This window comes from Camelus dromedarius, chromosome 12 (genome assembly GCF_036321535.1).
Source record: "Camelus dromedarius isolate mCamDro1 chromosome 12, mCamDro1.pat, whole genome shotgun sequence".
Taxonomy (NCBI): domain Eukaryota; kingdom Metazoa; phylum Chordata; class Mammalia; order Artiodactyla; family Camelidae; genus Camelus; species Camelus dromedarius.
Window position 1 is genome coordinate 13,432,384 of NC_087447.1, and position 21,020 is coordinate 13,453,403.

At 37.5% G+C, this 21,020-nt stretch overlaps 2 protein-coding genes across 2 annotated transcripts; both read left to right on the forward strand.

Annotated features, from left to right (window-relative positions):
- The first annotated feature begins 342 nt into the window (after positions 1–342).
- On the forward strand, positions 343–1,263 carry LOC135322576 (olfactory receptor 4C3D-like). Its single transcript, XM_064491842.1, has one exon. The coding sequence runs from the start codon at positions 349–351 to the stop codon at positions 1,261–1,263; it is 915 nt and encodes a 304-aa protein (XP_064347912.1). The 5' UTR covers positions 343–348.
- A 10,992-nt stretch (positions 1,264–12,255) lies between these two features.
- Positions 12,256–13,185, forward strand: LOC135322577 (olfactory receptor 4C6-like). The gene has a single exon (XM_064491843.1). The coding sequence runs from the start codon at positions 12,256–12,258 to the stop codon at positions 13,183–13,185; it is 930 nt and encodes a 309-aa protein (XP_064347913.1).
- The last annotated feature ends 7,835 nt before the right edge of the window (positions 13,186–21,020 follow it).

A 21,020-nucleotide genomic window follows, 5' to 3' on the forward strand; every position in this document is an offset into this window, starting at 1 on the left:
ACTGAGCAGAGTCATACGGAGCTGGAAGAAGAAAGAGAATCCAGATATCGTGTAGAAAGCCCAGAACTTTCACAGTAAATTACCCTTCAAATGCTGCCCTATAGATGTTTCACAGGTGACAGGTACGAGGTGTCTGAAGAGATGGAAACATCATGGAGGATGTAAGAGAGAACTGAAACAAGCACTGAGGCAGGGGTGTCAAGGACACGCTCCACAGGTACAGTGGCTGCTCTGTTTTTGTACCACAATATTCAGATCACAATTCTTTCATGATTAATGGGTATCATTCTTTATTCTTATAGATAATTTAGGCCCCAGGAAGGTGTCACTTGCTGACTGGACTGCCTCATGCCTCCGAAGAATGTGACTGAATTTGTTCTCCTGGGACTCACGCAGAATCCACACTTGCAGAAAATACTCTTCATTGTCTTTTTGCTCATTTTCCTATTTACGATGCTGGCCAACCTGCTCATGGTCATCACCATCTCCCTCAGCCCTGCACTTTCAGCTCCCATGTACTTCTTCCTCACCTATTTATCCTTCATAGATGCCCTCTTCAGTTCTGTCACAACTCCTAAAATGCTCATTGACATACTGTACCAGAGGGGAACCATCTCCTGGGGTGGCTGCATGACTCAGATCTTTGTGGAACATTTCCTGGGAGGATCAGAGATCATCATCCTGGTTGTTATGGCTTATGACCGCTATGTGGCCATCTGCAAGCCTCTGCACTACTCGACTATCATGCGACAGAGGCTCTGTCAGCTCCTAGTGGTGGTGGCCTGGATTGGGGGAGTCCTACATGCCACTGTGCAGATGGTTTTTGCATTTGACTTGACCTTCTGTGGTCCCAATGTCATTGACCACTTCAGGTGTGATTTCTTCTCATTGTTGAAACTTGCCTGCAGTGACACCTACAGGCTTGGAGTGGTGGTGGCAGCCAACAGTGGGGGCATGTGCTTACTCATTTTTTCCATGCTACTCATCTCCTACATGGTCATCCTGCGCTCCCTGAAATCCCATGGCTCTGCGGGACGGCGCAAGGCCCTCTCTACCTGCGGCTCCCACTTTATAGTTATGATACTCTTTTTTGTCCCTTGTATATTCACCTACACACGTCCTGTGGCCACCTACCCTGTAGACAAGTTGGTGACTATGTTCTTTGCAATATTCACTCCTATGTTAAATCCTATCATTTACACAGTGAGAAACACAGAGGTGAAAAATGCCATGAGGAGTTTGTTGAGGAGGAGAGTAACTTAGGCTGTTCATGATGCCAAGAAACTGATGATTTATATACATGGGAGGGTTATACATTTTGTAAATTGTGAAAAAAAAATTAAGAAATTTTGCAGATCACTGACAGAAATAAATGGCTCAGAGACTAACATTTGTTGAGTGTTTAATATTGACTAGGCATTTATTAGGCATGTTGATGACTTGTAATGCACTTTACCAAAGATTTAATGTTCATGTTTATAGCTTTAGAATAGCCAATGGGGAAAACAACTATAAACCCCTAGTTTGATTGTAGAGTGTTTTACTCCAGAGTCTTACTGCTACTTTACCAAATTTTTCATACATGTTTGTTGGATGAAATTGGATTTTCCATAGCACTTCATCTCAGAACTCTTGATTTTGCTTCTTCTTGGCAAAGCCAATAAGGGATAGAAATTCTTAGGTACGTACATGGGGAGGAAACAGTTGTTTGAAAGAATCACTGCTGATTTTTACCCCCCTGCACTATGCATTGACCAAAAGCAAAAAGAGAGACCCCACAAAAGGAGGAAAGAATAATTCAAAATCTTTCTCTCCTTTCTATATTTTCATACAACAACAAATAAACCAGAAATTACAGGTTACTGTTAATTTGGTTTTAAATAATTTGGTTTTAATGGCTCACAATTTTTCTTGAATATAAAGAAAATGTTTACTTTTTTGATACCAAGACTTGAAGAGCCATTTGAAACAAAAAGTGTAAACTTACTTTCATCCAATTAAACAAAAAGGTATATATTTAGGTTCCAAAGCTATTACCCTATAGGTCTGATGCATATTTTTACACTAAATGAACACCTTACCTATCTATCAAGCATATTCACTTTCAGTTGATTCATCCATGCACTATACTGGTAATTCCATTATTAGGTTCCCCATTTTACAGAGAAGCAAATTGAAGCCAAGAGAAATTTAATAATTACTTGCCTCATATCATACATGCTTACCCTAGAGTGTGTCAGGAACTATTACACTGAAATGCACCTTCTTTTCAAAGGTTTCAGCTACAAACTTCCAATCTAGATCTTTAAAACTCAGTCTTAATGAATCACAATTGTCTCTGGTATGTTTCTGTTTATAGATAAGAAAAGTTACATGCAGCCTTAATGATTCACTTTGACCTTCCAGAAGATGTTGTCAAACTTGTTGTAGCCTTGCCTCATTTCAGGTAATCATTTCAGCACTACAAGTTTTTCCTCTTTTTGAAATTTTGAGTTATGTCACTTCACTTTTACAAAAGACCAACATTAATATGGCAACAAAAATTTTTAAACAACATCCCCTGCTGATTTCTTTCAGTTAGTGAAAACAAGTCCTAACATTGGCCTTCATAAAAGCAAAGTGGCTCAAGTGAACTTTTGCAAAGTGAGGGATAACTGCGAGTCTCCTCTATACACGTGGAGGACATTAGGTCATTCTATATTATTACATAACTCTTTATAAATTAAAGCTTCTCTGATTACAGCACTCTAACTCATGTTATTTCTCACACATATTTCTTCACAAACTTGCTAGTCAAATGGAGCTACTTCTTTCCATAATTTGACAATACATTAATGCCAGAGCATGGTACTGGGGCAACTGTGTTTACTAAGCTGTGCATGGTTGTCCCAAATTCATAAGAAACAGGACATGTTCTCCAAAATCTAAGCCTGGAAGATGATATAATCAGCACTGAATCTATAAAATGATCAAGTTTGCAATTGCTGGTGAGAACTAAACATTTCATCAGAATCTAGAGTAAATGACATGCAGTTCATCTTGTCGTATGACTCTTAGACAGGAGATGAGAGTAATCCAGGTGTAAGGACAGGTAAAGTATTCAGTAACTGTCATTTTTATTCTAGGACCAAACAGAGGATTTGAAGAGGGAAACTAAGGCAAATGATTGTGTCTTAGGGGCTACAACAAGGGCTCACTGACAAGGAGCCAGGGGGTTGAAAAGATGACTGATGCAAAATTATAAGTTGTCAAAAGCAAACTTGGAAGGTGTAAGAACTGAAGGACAAAATGAAAGATCTTCTGGAGTTCTCAGCAGTTAAAGTCTTGCTAATTTGTGAGTAAGTTTAAGTCCTGTTAAGATGTTTCTTTATACTCACCATCAAAAATCTCTCCTGAGGACAAACTGCTATCTGATTATTTCTGATTCTTTAAAAACAAGACAAACAAACAAAAAAATATAAGGGAGTAAGTATGTTTCCTCTGAAATTAATGAGATGAATATTGTTTGAATATGTTGCATCAGGATACTTTGGTTTAATCTGGACTTTTAATTTAGTGAAAATATTAGGCATTAGTTGAGGGGAATGAGGTAATTATTGTTGAAAGCCAACCATGAGGCATACATTTTGATAGGTTCTTTACATACTTTAATTTTCTTGATATAGCAAAGGTTATCATTAGCGAGGTTTTTACTTCATTTCATACAAGAAGAAAATCAGACTCAATGAAGTTAAGTAACAATATCATCTTTCAGACTTTGTTTCCTGTACTCTTCCTACTTCACACTATTCCTTGATACTGAAGTGGGAGGAAAGGGTGCAGAACACAACCACTGAAGGAATGACACAGCAATTGAGCATGGGACAAACTGGTTAGAATGAAGATGGTGGAAGATTCGACTTCCAGTAGACCTTGAGCCTCTTGGCATGCCCACAGGCACCAAGACAATTTTTAGGCTGACCATAGAAGGTCAAAAAGTGGGTGGGGGGTGTGTCCTGGAAATCCTCAGCCCTTCCCCAAAGTAGTTGGAATAATCCTCCTATTTATTAGCATATGAAAATACCGAGTCCATAAAACCTAACAACTCTGCAAGTCGTGGTCGCTGTCTCTCTTGCCTTCTGAGACAGCCCACACTCTGTCTATGGACTGTGTACCTACTTTCACTTTAAACTAAACACCCCACACCCTTCATCTTCTCTCCCTCTCACCTTTCTGAGATGGCCCACATTCTGCCTATAGAGTGTGTATCTCCTAAGCTGTTTTCCCTTCAGAATGAGACAGACCCCACTCTCTGTGGAGTGTGTATCTCTCTAAATAAACTTGCTTTCACTTTGCCATGCCTTGCTCTTGAATGCTTTCCCGTGCAAGGCAAGAACGTGTTCGCCCACAACAATATCATGATGTAAAAACACCAAAGCATGGATCTGATCGTTGGCCACGTTGTGAAGATTGCTGTTGGCTGTTCTTCCCTTATTTATTTATTTATGTTTATGGGGGCTGGCTGAGGGGGTTTCTTCTCTTTGTCTATATGTTGACTTCCATTTAACAGGCTACTTGCACTCTCTTGATTTCTCCCATGTCGGCGAAAAGCCATGGAATGATCTCATTTGTGCAGATATACTACCCTTCATGGGCATCATGAAAAGTGGGATGTAACAGGGTCAAGAAATGAAATTCAAATGATTTAATTTCAAAGGAGGTGACACTTGGGTGAAAGAGATATTTGGAGGAAAGTTGAGCCACTCAATCATCGAGGAGACTGATCCTCTATTTGGGACTGAGGGTAGCACCTTCAAGAGCTAAACAGGTGCTACTTCCCTTGGGCTTTTCCCTTGCTATCCCATTCTGTTAACATTTATTACTGGGAAAATGGCTCCATGGTCAATTCAGCTTAGGAAATTTTGACTTATTTAACCAAAACATACTGTTCAGTGCCTACAATGGAAGAGAATTGTAGGAGCTGGGTATACAAGGTGAAATTATATAAACAGCATTGTATTTTGTGTGGAAAGTAAATTCCAGTAGGGAATAGATGGGTAATAAGCAGATAAACAAAAAAAGAAAAAAACAAAAATGTAATTTTGCTAGTAGTCGTTTTGATAAATGAGAAACCTTGGGTAAAGATTTGTGTAGTTCAAGCACCACAGAATTTCAGTTTGGTCAAAATTTAAATAAGCACATTAAACCCCTTCTATTTTTTAAAATGTTTGTTATTTAAAACATGCATTTGATGGCAGTACTATCTCTCTCAAGTAGGTAAAAATGGTTTGGGGGGGTATGAACATTTTTTACTGTATATATATTTATATATAATACACAGATATAAATAAATCATAAAAATAAGTTTTACATTTGTGGTATTACTATTTTAGAGGGTGAAGTGACTAAGGGTCTAAATGCCAAAAAAGCACCTTTGTGGGGCAATAGTGAAAAAACAATTGAGGAATATTGCCTTGAACCGTGTCTAAATAATTAGGTTAGCATGTGGGGTAACTTTAGAATGTTAGTAAGGGCAATCTAAACAAAGAGGTTGGCCGATCACCTGTGAGGATCATATTCAGTAAAACTGGAAGAGTCTTCCTTCTCAAGGGACTTCCCAGAGTGTACGGTCAAATATATCAATGGCCCAGTTGCAATCTATGAAGGGTATTATTAAGTGTAGGGCATTGGTATTTTTTACTTTTAAAGGTAGAAATTGAATGAAGGCTATAACCCCAAATATTTCTAAATTGAAAACAAACCATTTGATAATACTAATCCTTATGCAGTGAGAAAAGATTTAGTTATTTTTCTCGCTAAGAAACATTTTAAAATCCTTTATCATGGCAACTATCCTGCAGTTAGATGTCACACAATTTTACTAATAGCCTTGAGAGATGTAGAGAGCACCAGATTGGGTGACAGAAAAATTCAGTTCTGGTACCAGCTAGGTGGCCAAAAACAAGTCCTACTGACTTTTTCATTTGTTCATACAGGGAGATGGATCATTGTGTGGCCATTCTTCTGCTGAAAAAGAGAGTTTAGTTGTGGAAAAAGTAAGTGAACTGTTGATACCATGATCTGGCTTTGAGCTGGTAGAGCATCAGGTTGGCATGGCTCCAGCGAAGCTCTGCCCCTGGGAGAAGTGGATCATCGCAGGGACGGTTGGAAATTCACTGGTATGATGATTAGTGCCTCGGTCAGTAGAGACACAGCCTCAGAGGGATGCAGTTGAAATGATGCAAGTCTGCACATGTTGAAATCCTGTGTCATTTGAAAATTCGTCAAAAATAGTAGAAATCCTGGTTCTGTCAAAATAACTTCCCACTAAGTATTTGGATGATTTGCTTCCCGTGTAAGTCCTAATTTACTCACCTCCATGCTTGGAATTGCTAAGTTGAAACGTTAATGTATCATGAGTCCCACCTTTTTGTACATAAAAGTTTGTGTGAGTACATCCTTGATGAGGTGAGGTCTTTGGTTACCCTGACTTGATTCTAGAAAATTTACTTGTACAATCTCTGCCTCCTACTTACAGGGACCATCAGATGGCTGGTTTTAGAGGTCACAGAGACCACATCAGACTGACTTGTGGAGGTGCTTTTAGAAATGTTTTGAGTATTAAACATGATATTATTAATTTGAAGTACTATTTTGAAATCATTGAAATAATTGAATCACTTGTATGCATGCACAATTATATTTTAAATGTGTTAGTAGATCACCTTTTTTTTCTGTATAAACAAATTTTAGCCTCAAGATGGAGAGCTTTGAGCTATCAACAGTCTGTAGCTTAATTCACATTCCTCTTGGTTGGCATTATGGAAATTTAAGTGTTTACCTTTAGGACTCTATCCAGATTATGAGATTAGTAAATGAAAGAGTTTGTTTATGTTTCAGAGATGATGTGTTAGGAAAAGGAGGAACAGGAGTAGCTGGAATGTATAAGACACTTCAAGACAGATTTTATGTTTCCCATTTTTTGAGCAATTTTCTCTGTGTATGTATTATATAAGTAATATATATAATAATAATATATATTGTATATATTTCTGTGTTCCTCTGGTACTAACTTCCTTTAACTTTATTCTTTCCCTAATCAGTTTTGGAAAGACTTTATGTAGTATTTTTCTTTCTGTTTTGGTCAGTATATATTTATTATAATTATTTAATGAAACTAATACACTGAACTAAATATATATGTGCATGTATATATGTATATACATGTAAGTCAGTGCTATGGGTGATGCATTAGGTTGTTCAGGAATTAAGCCTGTTCCCTTTGGAAGCATTCCAAGACAGAATTAATTTTTATATCTACAAATGCATATTAATTTTTGTCCAGGGAAAGTTCTACTGTAGATAATTCCATGTCCACTCATCTTTCAAGGAAAGCACAGTGAGTTAGAAAGACTAACTGACAGAAATAAGCCAAAAAGCCCTGCACCAGAGACAGTCTTGGTGATGCACGTGCTCGGGGCACAGGTCTTGTGAGGAGCACAGGGCACTACTGCTCCTTAAAAACGACAACACAGGGACACTCCCTAAAGACACTGCCCTCCCCCTCCTGCTATCCAGGATTTTACTGAATAAATCATTTAGCTCTATAAGAAATTCAGACACAAGAAACACAATCAACTCTAAAGTTGTCTCCTTGGATTCAAATCCAGTATTTATTACTTGCTAATTGTATATTCTTAAGTACATTAATTATTTTGCTTTATCTCAGCCATACTGTATGTCTCATCATAGCTAATTGTGAAGATTAAATGAGAAAACATGTATAAAATATTAAGCAAATTTTCTAGTACATAAGATATACTAAATAATATATTATTGTTGTTCGTTTGAGTTAGATATTTAGATACGTGTATAGATTATATATCTCTATATAGATATTGCATTGCATTTAATTTAGCTTCATCTGGAGGCCAAAATTCATTGTTTATGTCACAGTGAAATTCAATGAATGAATGATTAAGTGAATGTAAATTAAAATGATTTAAATTTTTACCTCATTTTTTTAAAAATATATACAATGTTGATAATATTTAGTGTCTGTAAGGCTGTGGGGAAAATTACTCTTTAATACACCATTTATGGGAATGAAAGATGCTTCAGGATTTTGAGAGCAATGTTACAGGATCTACCAAATTTAAATCTATGCATATTTGTTTTGTTTGGTGATGACACAGATTTCTCCAACAGCAATATTCAAACAAGCAAGTAGTGATTTCTGTAAGTCATGTTCATTGTAACCCTGTGTATAAGGCAAACTATTAGAATAAATTTTGAGCAAACATGGACTTGTTAAAGGAATTATGTGGTAACCATAAAATGGAATGGTATGTAGCAATTAAAATGAAGGAAAAGTCATAAGTATTGACAAATAGTGCCCATACAAAGTGCAACTAGAATTTCAAATGTATTAGTATATATTTATGTACTTTTACATAGAGTAGAACACATGCATGACTGTGTATATACCTACATACAAACGCGCCTCTAAAGAGCATTCACTAAGTTGTTAATAGAGGGTTGAATGAGAATGAGCACTTATGGTTGGGAGAGGTTCTTGGACTTTAAATTTCTGTCGCTCTATCTACCTATATAAACTATGTTCCTTTGGTCCATTTTAAATTTACTTTAACTTTTTATAAAAATACATTATTTTTATTTGAACTATTCTACTTTTTGTTAAAATTGTGTTTTAGAAAACAAGTTTGGAAGAATTTTCTTTTAAAGTCAGTTCAAAAACCTATGTGTTGCCAAGTGTGGAGGAGTCATTGGACTGATACCCTGCTGGCCATGGAGTATTTAATGCAAACATATGTAAACACATGGTCCAAAGGCAAGGGACCTGTTTTAAAATAGTTTGTGGTCTGTAGCATTCTCCTCATGCTGGGAAAAAACATAAGGAAGCTGATCTAAGCCTTTTATGTTTATAAAATCATTTAATCTTTACAACAAAATTGCACAATATGTGTCATTTTTTTTTTCATTTCACAGAGAATGAAAGTGAGGGACAGAGTGGTTGTCTGACTTATTATAGGTACTCGGAACAAAGAAGTAACTCTAATGTGAAAATTCAAGAACTTACATAGGTTTCTTTAGTATTATAACTCTTACTACCCATCCCTAACTGAACTCCAGTCTGGCTGAGTGCATCTACTCAAGACCCTTCAAACCTGGGATTAATAGGGGGGAATGGGACTAAGTTTTATGAGACACACAAAATGTGCCAGGCCACTATACTACTTAATAAACACTTAAACTAATATAAGTTCACATTCTTGTTACATTTTAATGTTTATAAGTTTGAACATTAAAATTTAAGCTATAATTCTAGGAACTGAATGTTTAATACCACAACTCTGAAAAGCAACTGAGATTTAGAGGAATAAATAACTTCTGGTTAATTATATCCCTGGAAGGTCCATAATGAAACCCAGGTTTTCTGATGTCAAAAGGCCCTGAATTTTCACTCTGCTCCATGTTTCCCCTTCTTTCTTCATGCCTTGCTCATACTGTTGTCCTTCTTGTTCAATTTCTAAATTTACAAATTTCTAATTTTCTCAATGCTCATGTCAAGGATTAGTTAGCTCATTTCATCTTTTTTGAAGTTTGTAGATCATACTGATATTTTCCCTTCTGGAACTTATTTTGTACATGCATTGTTCAGGAGTGCTCATGCAGTCTTGTCTCCCTCTTTATGGAGAAGGCATTGCCTTGAAACTTTTGCATTAATAGACATGCTATGGAACAGAAATATATACAGTCTAGGTAATATTTAGACAATTGATGAAATGTAATTCCTCACTTCTTTATATGAGCAGTCTTTTGAGCAATGGCATTTCACAGGAACACTGGAAAGAAACAGACAACATCACAAAGAGGATCTGAAGGCAGTGATTCAACACACAACTGGGAGTCCAGTTATGGTCCAGCTCTTGGTTTTGGCTAAAACATGTCTAGGGATAAAAATGGTAAAGATGGAAGATGCGAAATGGGATTCTGAGCCTCACTGTCAGACGAATGGCAACCGGGCTCTGAGAACGGCACTCAGTTCTGGAGACAAGCAGGCACCACTCTGCTTGGGTGCCATGGCTCAGTGAAATTTTCTGTAGATGAATTCAATTTCATGGATTTATATAAATTTAATTAAATAATTGGTATGCACATAGCACACCATTCAAAATTTTGTGGAAAGATAATCAATTAGCTATCCCTAAGCATCCACTTAAGGAGTTAAAACTGATATGAAAATTGTCCTTGAAAATACCCTGATTTTTCAAGAATATGTCCTTGAAGGGCTATTAACATTTTTTTTTAAATTTCTTGGGCTAGATATGGGAGAGGCTGGAGTTAATCTAAACTGCAGATCTGCAAAGTGTCCTGGAAAATATATCCTTTGTTTAATAAGAAAAAATGAGTCTAAGAATGGGTCTTTGAGTGTTTAGAAGTCTCTTAGAGAACCTGTAGTTTACATCCCCATTTAAAGCAATGATCTCAACTACATTCTCGTCAAGGGACAGACAGCCTCTGCTTAAGTATCCCAAGCAAAGAGAACTTTGCCACTGAACCAGTTCTTTTACCACATCATTTGACTTTAATAACACTTGTCTTTAGCCAGTTGAGGCCATTGTTCACTATTCATTGGTATAGTGTAACACTTAGAATTTGATTCAAAATGAGATTACCTGGATTTGTAATCTCCACACATTCCAGAAGAGAAGCATTATGTGTCTGAGATTTAGTGTCCTCATCCTCAAGGTAAGGTTTGTGATAGTACCCATCCCATGTGTGATAAAAAGATGTAATAATGCAAATAGCAGACCAAGCAACTTGCTGGTACATAGGGAGTACAAGATAAATGAGTCATGTTTTATTGCTTTTTTCACTATTATTTAGAATCCTTTGTTTCATCTGGGTGTGGCTCTACACAAGGAAAAAATGGAATAAATGATTGACACTGATTCAAACTTATCTGCAGGGATGGTGTTGGACAAGTTGGATCTGGGTCTTCCTGGAGCAGAGAAAGAGATTTAAGGTATTTTCTTCAATTCTGCATATCTGGAAAATAATCAGAATCTTGGAAACTTAGTTAAAGGTTATAACTTGTAGTTTCAGGATTGGATTCTATTTATAAATAAAACATGTTCTTTACTGCAGAATTATCATTGGATTTCTCATTGAATTTTATTATATAATTATTGAATGAAATAAGCACAGGAAGCATATATTTACCTCAGTGGGATGTTGTGATATTGAAGTTATTAAATGATCAATATCTATTCCACACTAAGCCTCATCATAAAAGGAGCAATATCACTTGTTATTTATTGGTGTTGATTTTGAGTCAGGAAAAGCTGGACTTGAACTTGGCTTCAATATTTACTAGCTGTGGGAATGTGGTTTCATTTTTTTTCATGACTTTTTGACTCATCTCTAAAATGAAGAAACTGTCTCATAGACTATTCCAGTGCTTGGTAAAGAGTAGGGATTGATTGAATATTCACAGTAATAATAATATTCCAATTTGAGGGGGAGAAATGTAGATGGAAAGAGTATAGTACTTAATAAGTGAAGAGTCCTTGGAATATGACCTATCTGTCTTGTAAGATCTTCAATTAGCATATTTTTGGTGATTGATAATTTTTGAAATAAATAAATGAAATGAGATGAATTGTTTCAAGCTCTTGGTTATTAGGTGTGTCTAGTGATAAATGAAGGTCAGACTCTTAGCTTGGGTCTCCTGAAAGACAGTGGCTGAGAGAAGGGATTGAGTGAAGGTGGTTCATTTTGGAAAACAAAAGGGAGGTAGTGAATGGGGGAGAGTGAAACAGGGAAGGAAAGATAGTGAATCTAAGATTGTAGTAAGTTGCTTACCATTTATCCACTGGCTCCTGTCTACTAAAGATCTAGGATTTCCTTGAGATGTGCTAATTATTCATATTGCCAGGTATGTGCTTGCACCAGAGTGATGAAGAAGGGTCTTCTAAGTGTCTTAAGCAACAAGTGTCAGGAAGGAAAGCTAGATATACACTGGAGATAGAAGATATTGGATGGATTAGTAGAATCAAGCTGTTCTCAGGATATAATTGTTATCAACTGGTTGCTGAGTTTGATGTCCAGGTAAAAAGATAGGACAAGAGGGTATGAGACAGAGTGAAAAAGAAAGAAAAAGTCCAACACTTTCAGCTATACCTAATTAAAAGTAACGTTCTTTGTAGATTTTCCAGCTCAGACCGATAAGTTTACATCAGCCCACAGTAAATGAAGAATCCCAACAATGTGACTGAATTCATCCTTTTGGGCATTACAAAGAATCCAGAGCTGAGGAGAATACTCTCTGCTGTGTTTCTAATCATGTATGTGTCCACCATCTTGGGAAACCTCCTCATTGTGGTAACCATGGTCACAGATCAGAGTCTGAGATCACCTATGTATTTTTTCCTTACCTCCTTGTCCCTCATGGATACAACCTTCTCTTCTGTCATCGCCCCCAAGATGATTGTGGACTCCCTCTCTGAGAGCATTACCATCTCCCTCAAAGGCTGCACAACCCAGCTCTTTGCAGATCATTTGTTTGGTGGAGTGGGGATCATCCTTCTCTTTGTCATGGCCTATGACCTCTACGTGGCCATCTGTAAGCCCCTGCACTACATGACCATCATGAGGCCTCGGGTGTGCTGCCTGTTGCTGGGAGGGGCCTGGCTGGGGGGACTTTTCCACGCAGTTATACAGCTTCTATTTATATATCAGATACCCTTCTGTGGCCCCAATGTCATTGATCACTTTATGTGTGATTTGTTTCCATTGTTGAAACTGGCCTGCATAGACACCCACATCCTGGGCCTCTTGGTCATCCTCAACAGTGGGGTGATGTGTCTGGCCATCTTCCTTATCCTCATCACCTCCTACATGGTCATCCTCTGCTCCCTGAAGTCCTGCAGCTCTGAAGGATGGCATAAAGCTCTCTCCACCTGTGACTCCCACCTCATGGTGGTCATCTTGTTCTTTGTGCCGTGCATTTTCTTGTATGTGAGGCCTGTGATCACTTACCCCATAGAAAAAGCAATGGCTGTGTCCTTTACCATTGTTGCACCCATGTTAAATCCCTTGATCTACACCTTGAGGAACACGGAGGTGAAAAATGCCATGAGGAAGCTGTGGATGAAGCAAGGGACCTTGTGTGGTCATTAACTTATATGCTAGAACAAATCTTTCCTGAAGGACAGTGATATTTTGTTCTCCCCATTCCAATTTATTCCAATCCTTTGAGGACACAGCAGCCAATGGCAGCTTTTAGTCATGTGAGTCAGGTTAAGATCATGTTACTGCCCACATCTCCAGTACATTTCTCTGTCTCTGTCTCTCCTTTTTTAACCTGCTTTTTGAATAATTCAAGTATGTCTCAGTTCTGGGCTTTGTGTTCCTTATGCAGCTCACTGCTGGCCTGCTTTTTTCCAGAGTTTTCCCTTGCCTGTCCAAATCTCACTATTTCCACTTTCAGTTGAACCTCCACCTTCTTAGATGAATCTTTCCTGATGACTTTCTCTAGCTCCCCTCAGTTATTCTCTTCATCTGGTTACATCCTGAATATCAACAGTCACAAACTAACCTAAGTTATTTGCTGACTTTTATTTCCTCTGTTTTCCCCACAAGGTGGCAATCCCTGTGAGGTCAGGAGTTATGTTTATTTGCTCATGCTAGGGTAGAGCATCGCTGGTCACCTAGTAGGTGCTTAAGAAACAATATTGAATGGATATAAATTTAAAAGTAGCTTAGCTTAGGGGGTAGACAAGATCGCAGAGCAGAAGGATGCTCTTAGCTCACCCTCTCCCGTGAACACACCGAGAGAGACATCCAGGGACCCACCCATCCACTCGGAACACCTGCTGAACTTTGACAGAACATCGCCTTCTTCAAAAGACAAAATTTGTCACAAGTCTGGCAGGATAAAAAAAGAAGAAGAACCAGGAAATTAGTGCACAACCTGTCCCACGGGGAGGAAGCAGCAAAGGAGAAATAGCTCTCTTATGCTGGGACTCCCCCTCTCCAATGGAGAGGTCAGCAGGGACACAGGGGTAACCTCTGAGGCTTGGATCTGTGCACAGCAGCCCTTGGCCAACAGAACTAAGTAAAACCAGCACAAAGGGTCCCTGGGACCCTCAGCCCTAGACACCAGCTGGCAGGGGTGGGCCGGGACTGGCTGCCTGAGCCAGGGGGAGGAGTGGGGCTGACTGCACAGAGGCAGCCTCATGTGCTGTGGCCTGGAGGGTATACAGAACAGAACAGCATGTGTCCCCCATTAAAAATAAAAGAAGAAAGAAAGAAAGCAACACTACTGGTGCACATTGTGGGGAGAAGTAGGGTGCGATGCAGCTGTGTCATAGCTTTGCCCCCACAGACCCACGGCAGCATCGCTGGCATGTTCTTGGGAGAAGAGAGGCAGGGCTCATCCATGGCCACCATATTCACTGGTCGCGGCTCCCAGGCCGAGGTGGGATTGAAACCTGAATCTGTACCCAGGGGCTCCTCAGCTTCATAGACAGGACTGAGATTTGTTTACAACCCCAGGCAGAGAGGACCCCTTTGCTCCACAGGTGCCTTTTTGGACCCATGCCTCTAAGACAAATGAGCAAAAAGTGGAGTTCTGGCACACGTGGGGAAAAGGCTGGTGTGGCCATTTACTGTGAGCCCACCTACATGTGCAGATGTGGCACTGGGGACAGCATTGACCTGGTGGCTCATCCTGTGGGTCTCTGGAATGAGAAAGCAGGGATTGCACAATGGGGTGAGAACAGGGGTGGTGTTTGGTGCTGGGGACGGCACTGACACAGCAGCACCAACACGCAGTCACTGAGGGCTGGGGCCCTGCCAGTGCAGGCCTCTAAGTCTAGCAAGCAGAGATCAAGCAGCAGGGCAAGTGCAGGATGAGTGTTTGGTGCTGGGGATGGTGCTGACCTGACAGTGCGCCACGATCCAGGTGTACATCAGAAGTTGGCAAAACTGTGCTTGTAGCGCTGAGAGCAGAGAACCTGGAGGACGCCAGAGCAGAGCACTGACATTCCTGCAGACAAAGCAGGGACAAGGGCAGAGTCAACAAAGAGTACTTAAAGGACTCCAACACTGCCAGCTACACAGCACAGCTCAGAGACAGGTCTGGAAGCCTCCATTCCACCAAAAGGGGGAAAGATCTGGCCCCTGTCAGAGCCATGAGAGCCACAGAACAAAAAGGAGTCCCCACTCAATAATCAGGGAATGTTCTGGCCAGAACACTTCCCACACCCACAATCAAAGGAATAACAGCCAACACATATGGAAGAAAGACATGGCAACATCCATACTAAAAAAAAACCTCATTACACAATTATTAGGTGTGCAGTTTACACAAGAATGCATCGCCTTAAAAATAAAAACATCCTTTCATACACAAATCAATCAATGTGAGACACTATATCCAAAAAAGAAAGGACAAAATCCTCATGATCATCTCAATAGATGCAAAAAAAAAGCATTTGATAAAATTCAACGCCCATTTATGATTTAAAAAACACTTAACCAAAGTGGGTATAGAGGGAACATATGTCAACATAATAAAAGCTATTTATAACAAACCTACAGCCAGCATAATACTTAATGGTGAAAAACTTAAAGGCTTCTCACTAAAATCTGAAACAAGAAAAGGATGCCCACTCTCACCACTTCTATTCAACATAGTACTGGAAGTCCTAGTCACAGAAATCAGGCAAGAAAAAGAAATAAAAGGAATTCAAATTGGAAGAGAAGAGATAACATTGTCACTATATGTGGATGATATGACACTGTATGTAGAAAACTCTAAAAGCTCCACACAAAAACTACTAGAGCTGATAAAATAATTTGGCAATATAGCAGGATACAAAATTAACATACAATAATGAATTGCATTTCTTCACTCAAACAATGAATTAGAAGGAAAAGAAAGTAAAGAAAAATTCCTGTTAAAATTGCATCCAAAACAATAAAATACTTAGGAATAAATCTGACCAAGGAGGTGAAAGACTTATACATGGAGAACTACAAAACATATATTAAGGAAATTAATGTTGACTTAAGGAAATGGAAAGATATCCCATGCTCTTGTATTGGAAGAATCACTATCATTAAAATGGTCACACTGCCCAAGGCAATCTACAGATTTAATGCAATGCCTATCAAATTACCCAGGGCATTTTCACAGAACTGGAGCAAACAATCCTGAAGTTTTTATGGAATCATGAAAGACCCAGAATTGCCAAAGCAATACTGAAGAAAAAGAATGAAGCTGGAGGAATAACCCTCCTAGACTTCAGACAATACTACAGAGCTACAGTAATCAAAATGGCATGATGTTGGCATAAAAACCAACATATGGATCAATGGAACAAAATAGAGAGCCCAGAAATAAACCTACAGACCTATGGTCAATTAATCTTTGACAAAGGAGGCAAGAATATACAATGGAGAATACAGTCTCTTCAGCAAGTGGTGTTGGGAAAACTAAATAGCAGCATTTAAATCAATGAAGTTAGAACACTCCCTCACACCATACACAAAAATAAATTCAAAATGGCTTAAAGACTTAAATATAAGACAAGACACAATAAATCTCCTAAAAGAAAACATAGGCAAAACATTCTCTGACATAAATCTTAGCAATGGTCTCCTAGGCCAGTCCTCCCAGGCAATAGAAATAAGAGCAAAAATAAACAAAAGGGACCTATACATTTATAAGCTTTTGCACAGCAAAAGAAACCATGAGCAAAACAAAATGACAACCCACAGAATGAGAGAAAATATTTGCAAATTATGCGACTGACAAAGGCTTAATATCCAGAATATATAAACAGCACATACAACTTAATTAAAAAAAAACTCAAAAATGGGCAGAAGATCTAAACAAGCAATTCTCCAATGAAGAAGTACAAATGACCAAGAGGCACATGAAAAAATGCTCAATATCACTAATTATCAAAGAAATGCAAATCAAAACTGCAATGAGGTATCAACTCACACCAGTCAGAATGGCTTTCTGAAGCATCGCAAAGTCAACTGAAAGTCCAAAGAGCTTTAATTAGAATTTGACAGAAAGTGTCAATAACATCCAGAAGTTTCAAAACACTTGGTCAAATAGGAGCATAGGTCACTGTGAATATGTATTCACTTAAGGAAAGTGCAAAAGATTTCAAAAGCAAATGCAGATCACTTAGAGGCAAGGAAGTTCACACAACCTATTACCCAAAAGCAGCATTTAAGTCCATTTAATCTCTCAACAGAGAGGAATCAAACCTAGCACCTGTGCCAGCTTACTTTTAATTGAAAAATCCAATCACCTAATTGAATTTAATCTAATTTCAGCCTGAAGAAGCACAAAATTCCTTTTTCAGGGTTCCCTTTCTACAAACAGTTCATAAATTTCTGTAGCCATTATTAGTGTCTCCCTTATGTCTCCATCCAGAAAAAAAAAAAACTAGTTTTTGAATTAAGGTATACTTTTTTTGACAAAAATGGATGTGTGTGTGTATATATATATATATATAATGTTTTCTTTATCCATTCATTCGTCAATGGACATTTTGGTTGTTTCCATGTCTTAGCTATTGTGAATAATGCTGCAATGTATGTGAGAGTAGAGATCGCTCTGCAGATTCCTGCTGTCATATTACTGGATATATACACAGACATGAGATTGCTGAACCATATGGTAGTTTTATTTTTAATATTTTTAGAAATCTCCATTATGTTCTCCACAGTGGCTGAACAAATTTATATTCACATGGAAGTATAGTAGGGTTCCATTTTCACTACATCCTCGCCAAAATGTATTGTCTGCCATGTATCTCATATAGCCATCCTAACAGGTGTAAGATGATACCTCAGTTTAATTCTGATTTGCATTTCCCTGTTGATTAGTGATGTTGAGCAACTTCTCATGTCCATATTGGCCATTTGTATGAAAAGCACCTATTTGAAAAATACCTATTCAAGGTTTTTACCCACTTTTATTATTTATTTTTGATGTTGTTATTTAGTTGTAGTTCTTTATATATTTTAGATATTAACTTACTATGATATATATGATTTGCAAATATTTTCTCCCATCCCATAGGTTACTTTTTCATCTTGTTGATTGTTTCCTTCAATGTATAGAAGCAGTGTTGATTTAGAGCTGGAGATACTGGACTTCAAGCTGAAGTCATGATGGGATGAGACTTAGGATACCTGATAGCTTTTTCCCCTTCCCTCTGGGTGCCCTGAGCTGCCCTTTTACACGTCTGACAACCACACTGGGCAGACATTGTCTACATTGTCTTATATCATATGGAGAAGGAAAACAACCCAAAAGAGCCCAGTCTTGTAGCCATCCCTGCCAAAGCACCATTCAGAGAATTGAAATCATCTTGGACCCTCCTTGCAAGCCCAGCAATCAGCTGAATGCCAGAGAGTGACCTCAGTCCATGCCATACAGGGCAGAAGAATTATTTAGTCAAGTTCTGCCTAAATTCATATACTGTCAGATACAGACCACTGAAAGGCAAAATAGCCCTGTGTGTGGACAGATGTGGGCCTGTATGTGAGCACATCAAATACATGTACATATACATAAACAAATGCTTTCAGATAGGTAGTCAGATACTGATCTATGTGCCATCATTTACTCACCTATGTGTCTTCACATCTAGACACACACATTTAATTGGATAGAGACCTACATATTATTGAAAATCTATGTACAAATGGTCATAGAGATTCTCATGAGGTTTGATACAGATCTGAGTTGTGGTGTAATACAAACCTGTGTATTTGTGCATACAGGCCTATGAATGCTTCAAAACAGACACATGACTGAGACCTTGAGGATTGTGCTGTATTTAATGCTAGAAAAAGACACAAAGACCTTTCTGACCAGATCATTGAAAATATGAATCAAATGTAAATAAGAGGGGCCTCTTTTTAAATAATAAAACCGTAAGGCAAGATGCATGTATACTCTGTGAAGATGATTACAAATTTTTATAGAGACACCAATCAATCATTCACAATGTGTTTTTTTTTTTTTGGATTGGAACACAAGATATTAAAATGTAGTTCTTACAATAAACATGTAGTGTCATGACATTCTAAACACATTTTATGGGAAGCTTTCAAACTTTGCAAAATGACCCTATAGTTTTGGGGGAGGAGGAGAGGATGAGGAGAGTGGTCCCCCAAAATGAGCACTCTTGATGGTGTAAAATTTGTTGTACTAAATAGAAAACTTTAAAATTGTTACTGAAATTAATAAAATTATGTTGGCAGATTATTATACCATTTAGGCTTAGCTATTTCCTCATCATAAACAAAAATATATTATAGGTGGGTTAAAAATATAAAATATTTTTAAAGGTTATATTTTTGAAAAAAGATTAAAATTGACAAAATCATTAGAAAGTTATGAAATTGACCAAGAGTGATGTAATAGAAAAAAATCAAAAGTAAAAGAATATTAAAATAAGATCTTCATATAAAACATTCATAATTACAGGAAAAAAGACATAATAATTTTAAATATTTGTAGTAAATGTCAAAGAAGAGTAAATATTTGTAGCAATATTATATATATTTATATATAAAGATACATAAAATATATAAAGATATATAATATATATATCTCTTCAATGTAGAGTGTGTTAATATTTATCTGTAAAATACACTCACTTCAATAGATCAAGATTTTAAGTAATTGATAAAGCCTATAGAGTGGATTCTGGGTCCCCTATATTGTTCAAGAAACAGAGAACACAAAGACAATTAAGAAAATTTCCATGACTTCAGGGAGATTGTAGACCAATGAACAGACAAAATTAATAAAGACTTTAATCTCATCAATTGAAATAACTACAAAAATTTGAAAATTAACTAAATATCTGACTTGGTCCATTTGGTTACTAATAAAGAATACCATAGACTGGGTTGTTTAAATAATAAACATTTATTTTTCACAGGTTTGGGGATTCAAAAGTCCAAGATTAAGGTGCCAGCAGATTGCATATCTGGTAAGGTCCCTTCCCTGTTGATAGACAGTTGCTGTTTTGCAGTGTCTTCACATGGCAGAAGGGTCAAGTGAGCTTTGGGATCTCTTTAAAAGGAAATTAATCTCAATGATGAGGACTCCACCTTCATGACCTAATCATTTCCTAATGGTTCCATCTCTAAATATCACCACATTATAAGTGATTTAACTTCTGATTTTGGAGAGGGATGCAACTCTCACTCCATAGAAACATCTAACAGTGAAAGAATAAATTACATAAAATCTGATCAACTCAAATGTTTGATATTTTGGGAGGATAGTATTGTAGTTGAAAAGACTTTGAGATGATATAAAAAATCTCCACTTAACAAGTATAAAATTCAGAACATAAGGTTTCTCATACATTGTGACTTACTAATAAAAACCATCCGTTGCCCCAAAGACTTATCCCCTTATAAATCAAGATTAAAAATTGGAAGTAGAATAGTAAGCTTTTTTGACCACATTCTATTGACCATTTAGAGGCAGATAATATTTTATTGCATCACTGATTCAGAGCGAGAGACTATTTTATGAATATGTCTGTCAAAAACCCCAATATATTCTGGCCTCTTTATTATCTAGTAATCAGTATTTCATTAATAAGATAGATAAGATGGTATATATAGTCAACATCTTCCTTAACAGTATCACCCATAACATCTGATGTCAAGTTCTGTAGTTAGTGTTTGAAGCTTGTGGATTATGGTTTATACTAAATTTACACATGGAAGGCAGAGCCTGCATCTCTATAGAAGGCTATGAAACACTGTAAGCAAAAGAGGAGTTGGGGATATTGAAAAAGAGCAGATGTGTTCCCAGATATTCTAAACTATCTGGGAAGATTAATGGTTGATCTTAATGAAACTATATGGCCAGACAAATCTGCTCCACTTGAACAGATAATATGATTATGCAACTGGGAAAAGAAGTAAGATTTGTTTATTTTCCTGCATTGAAT

What these genes read in the sequence shown, in the direction of transcription:
- LOC135322576 (XM_064491842.1), top strand. Translation starts at nt 349, where the DNA reads ATGCCTCCGAAGAATGTGACTGAATTTGTTCTCCTGGGACTCACGCAG.
- LOC135322577 (XM_064491843.1), top strand. Translation starts at nt 12,256, where the DNA reads ATGAAGAATCCCAACAATGTGACTGAATTCATCCTTTTGGGCATTACA.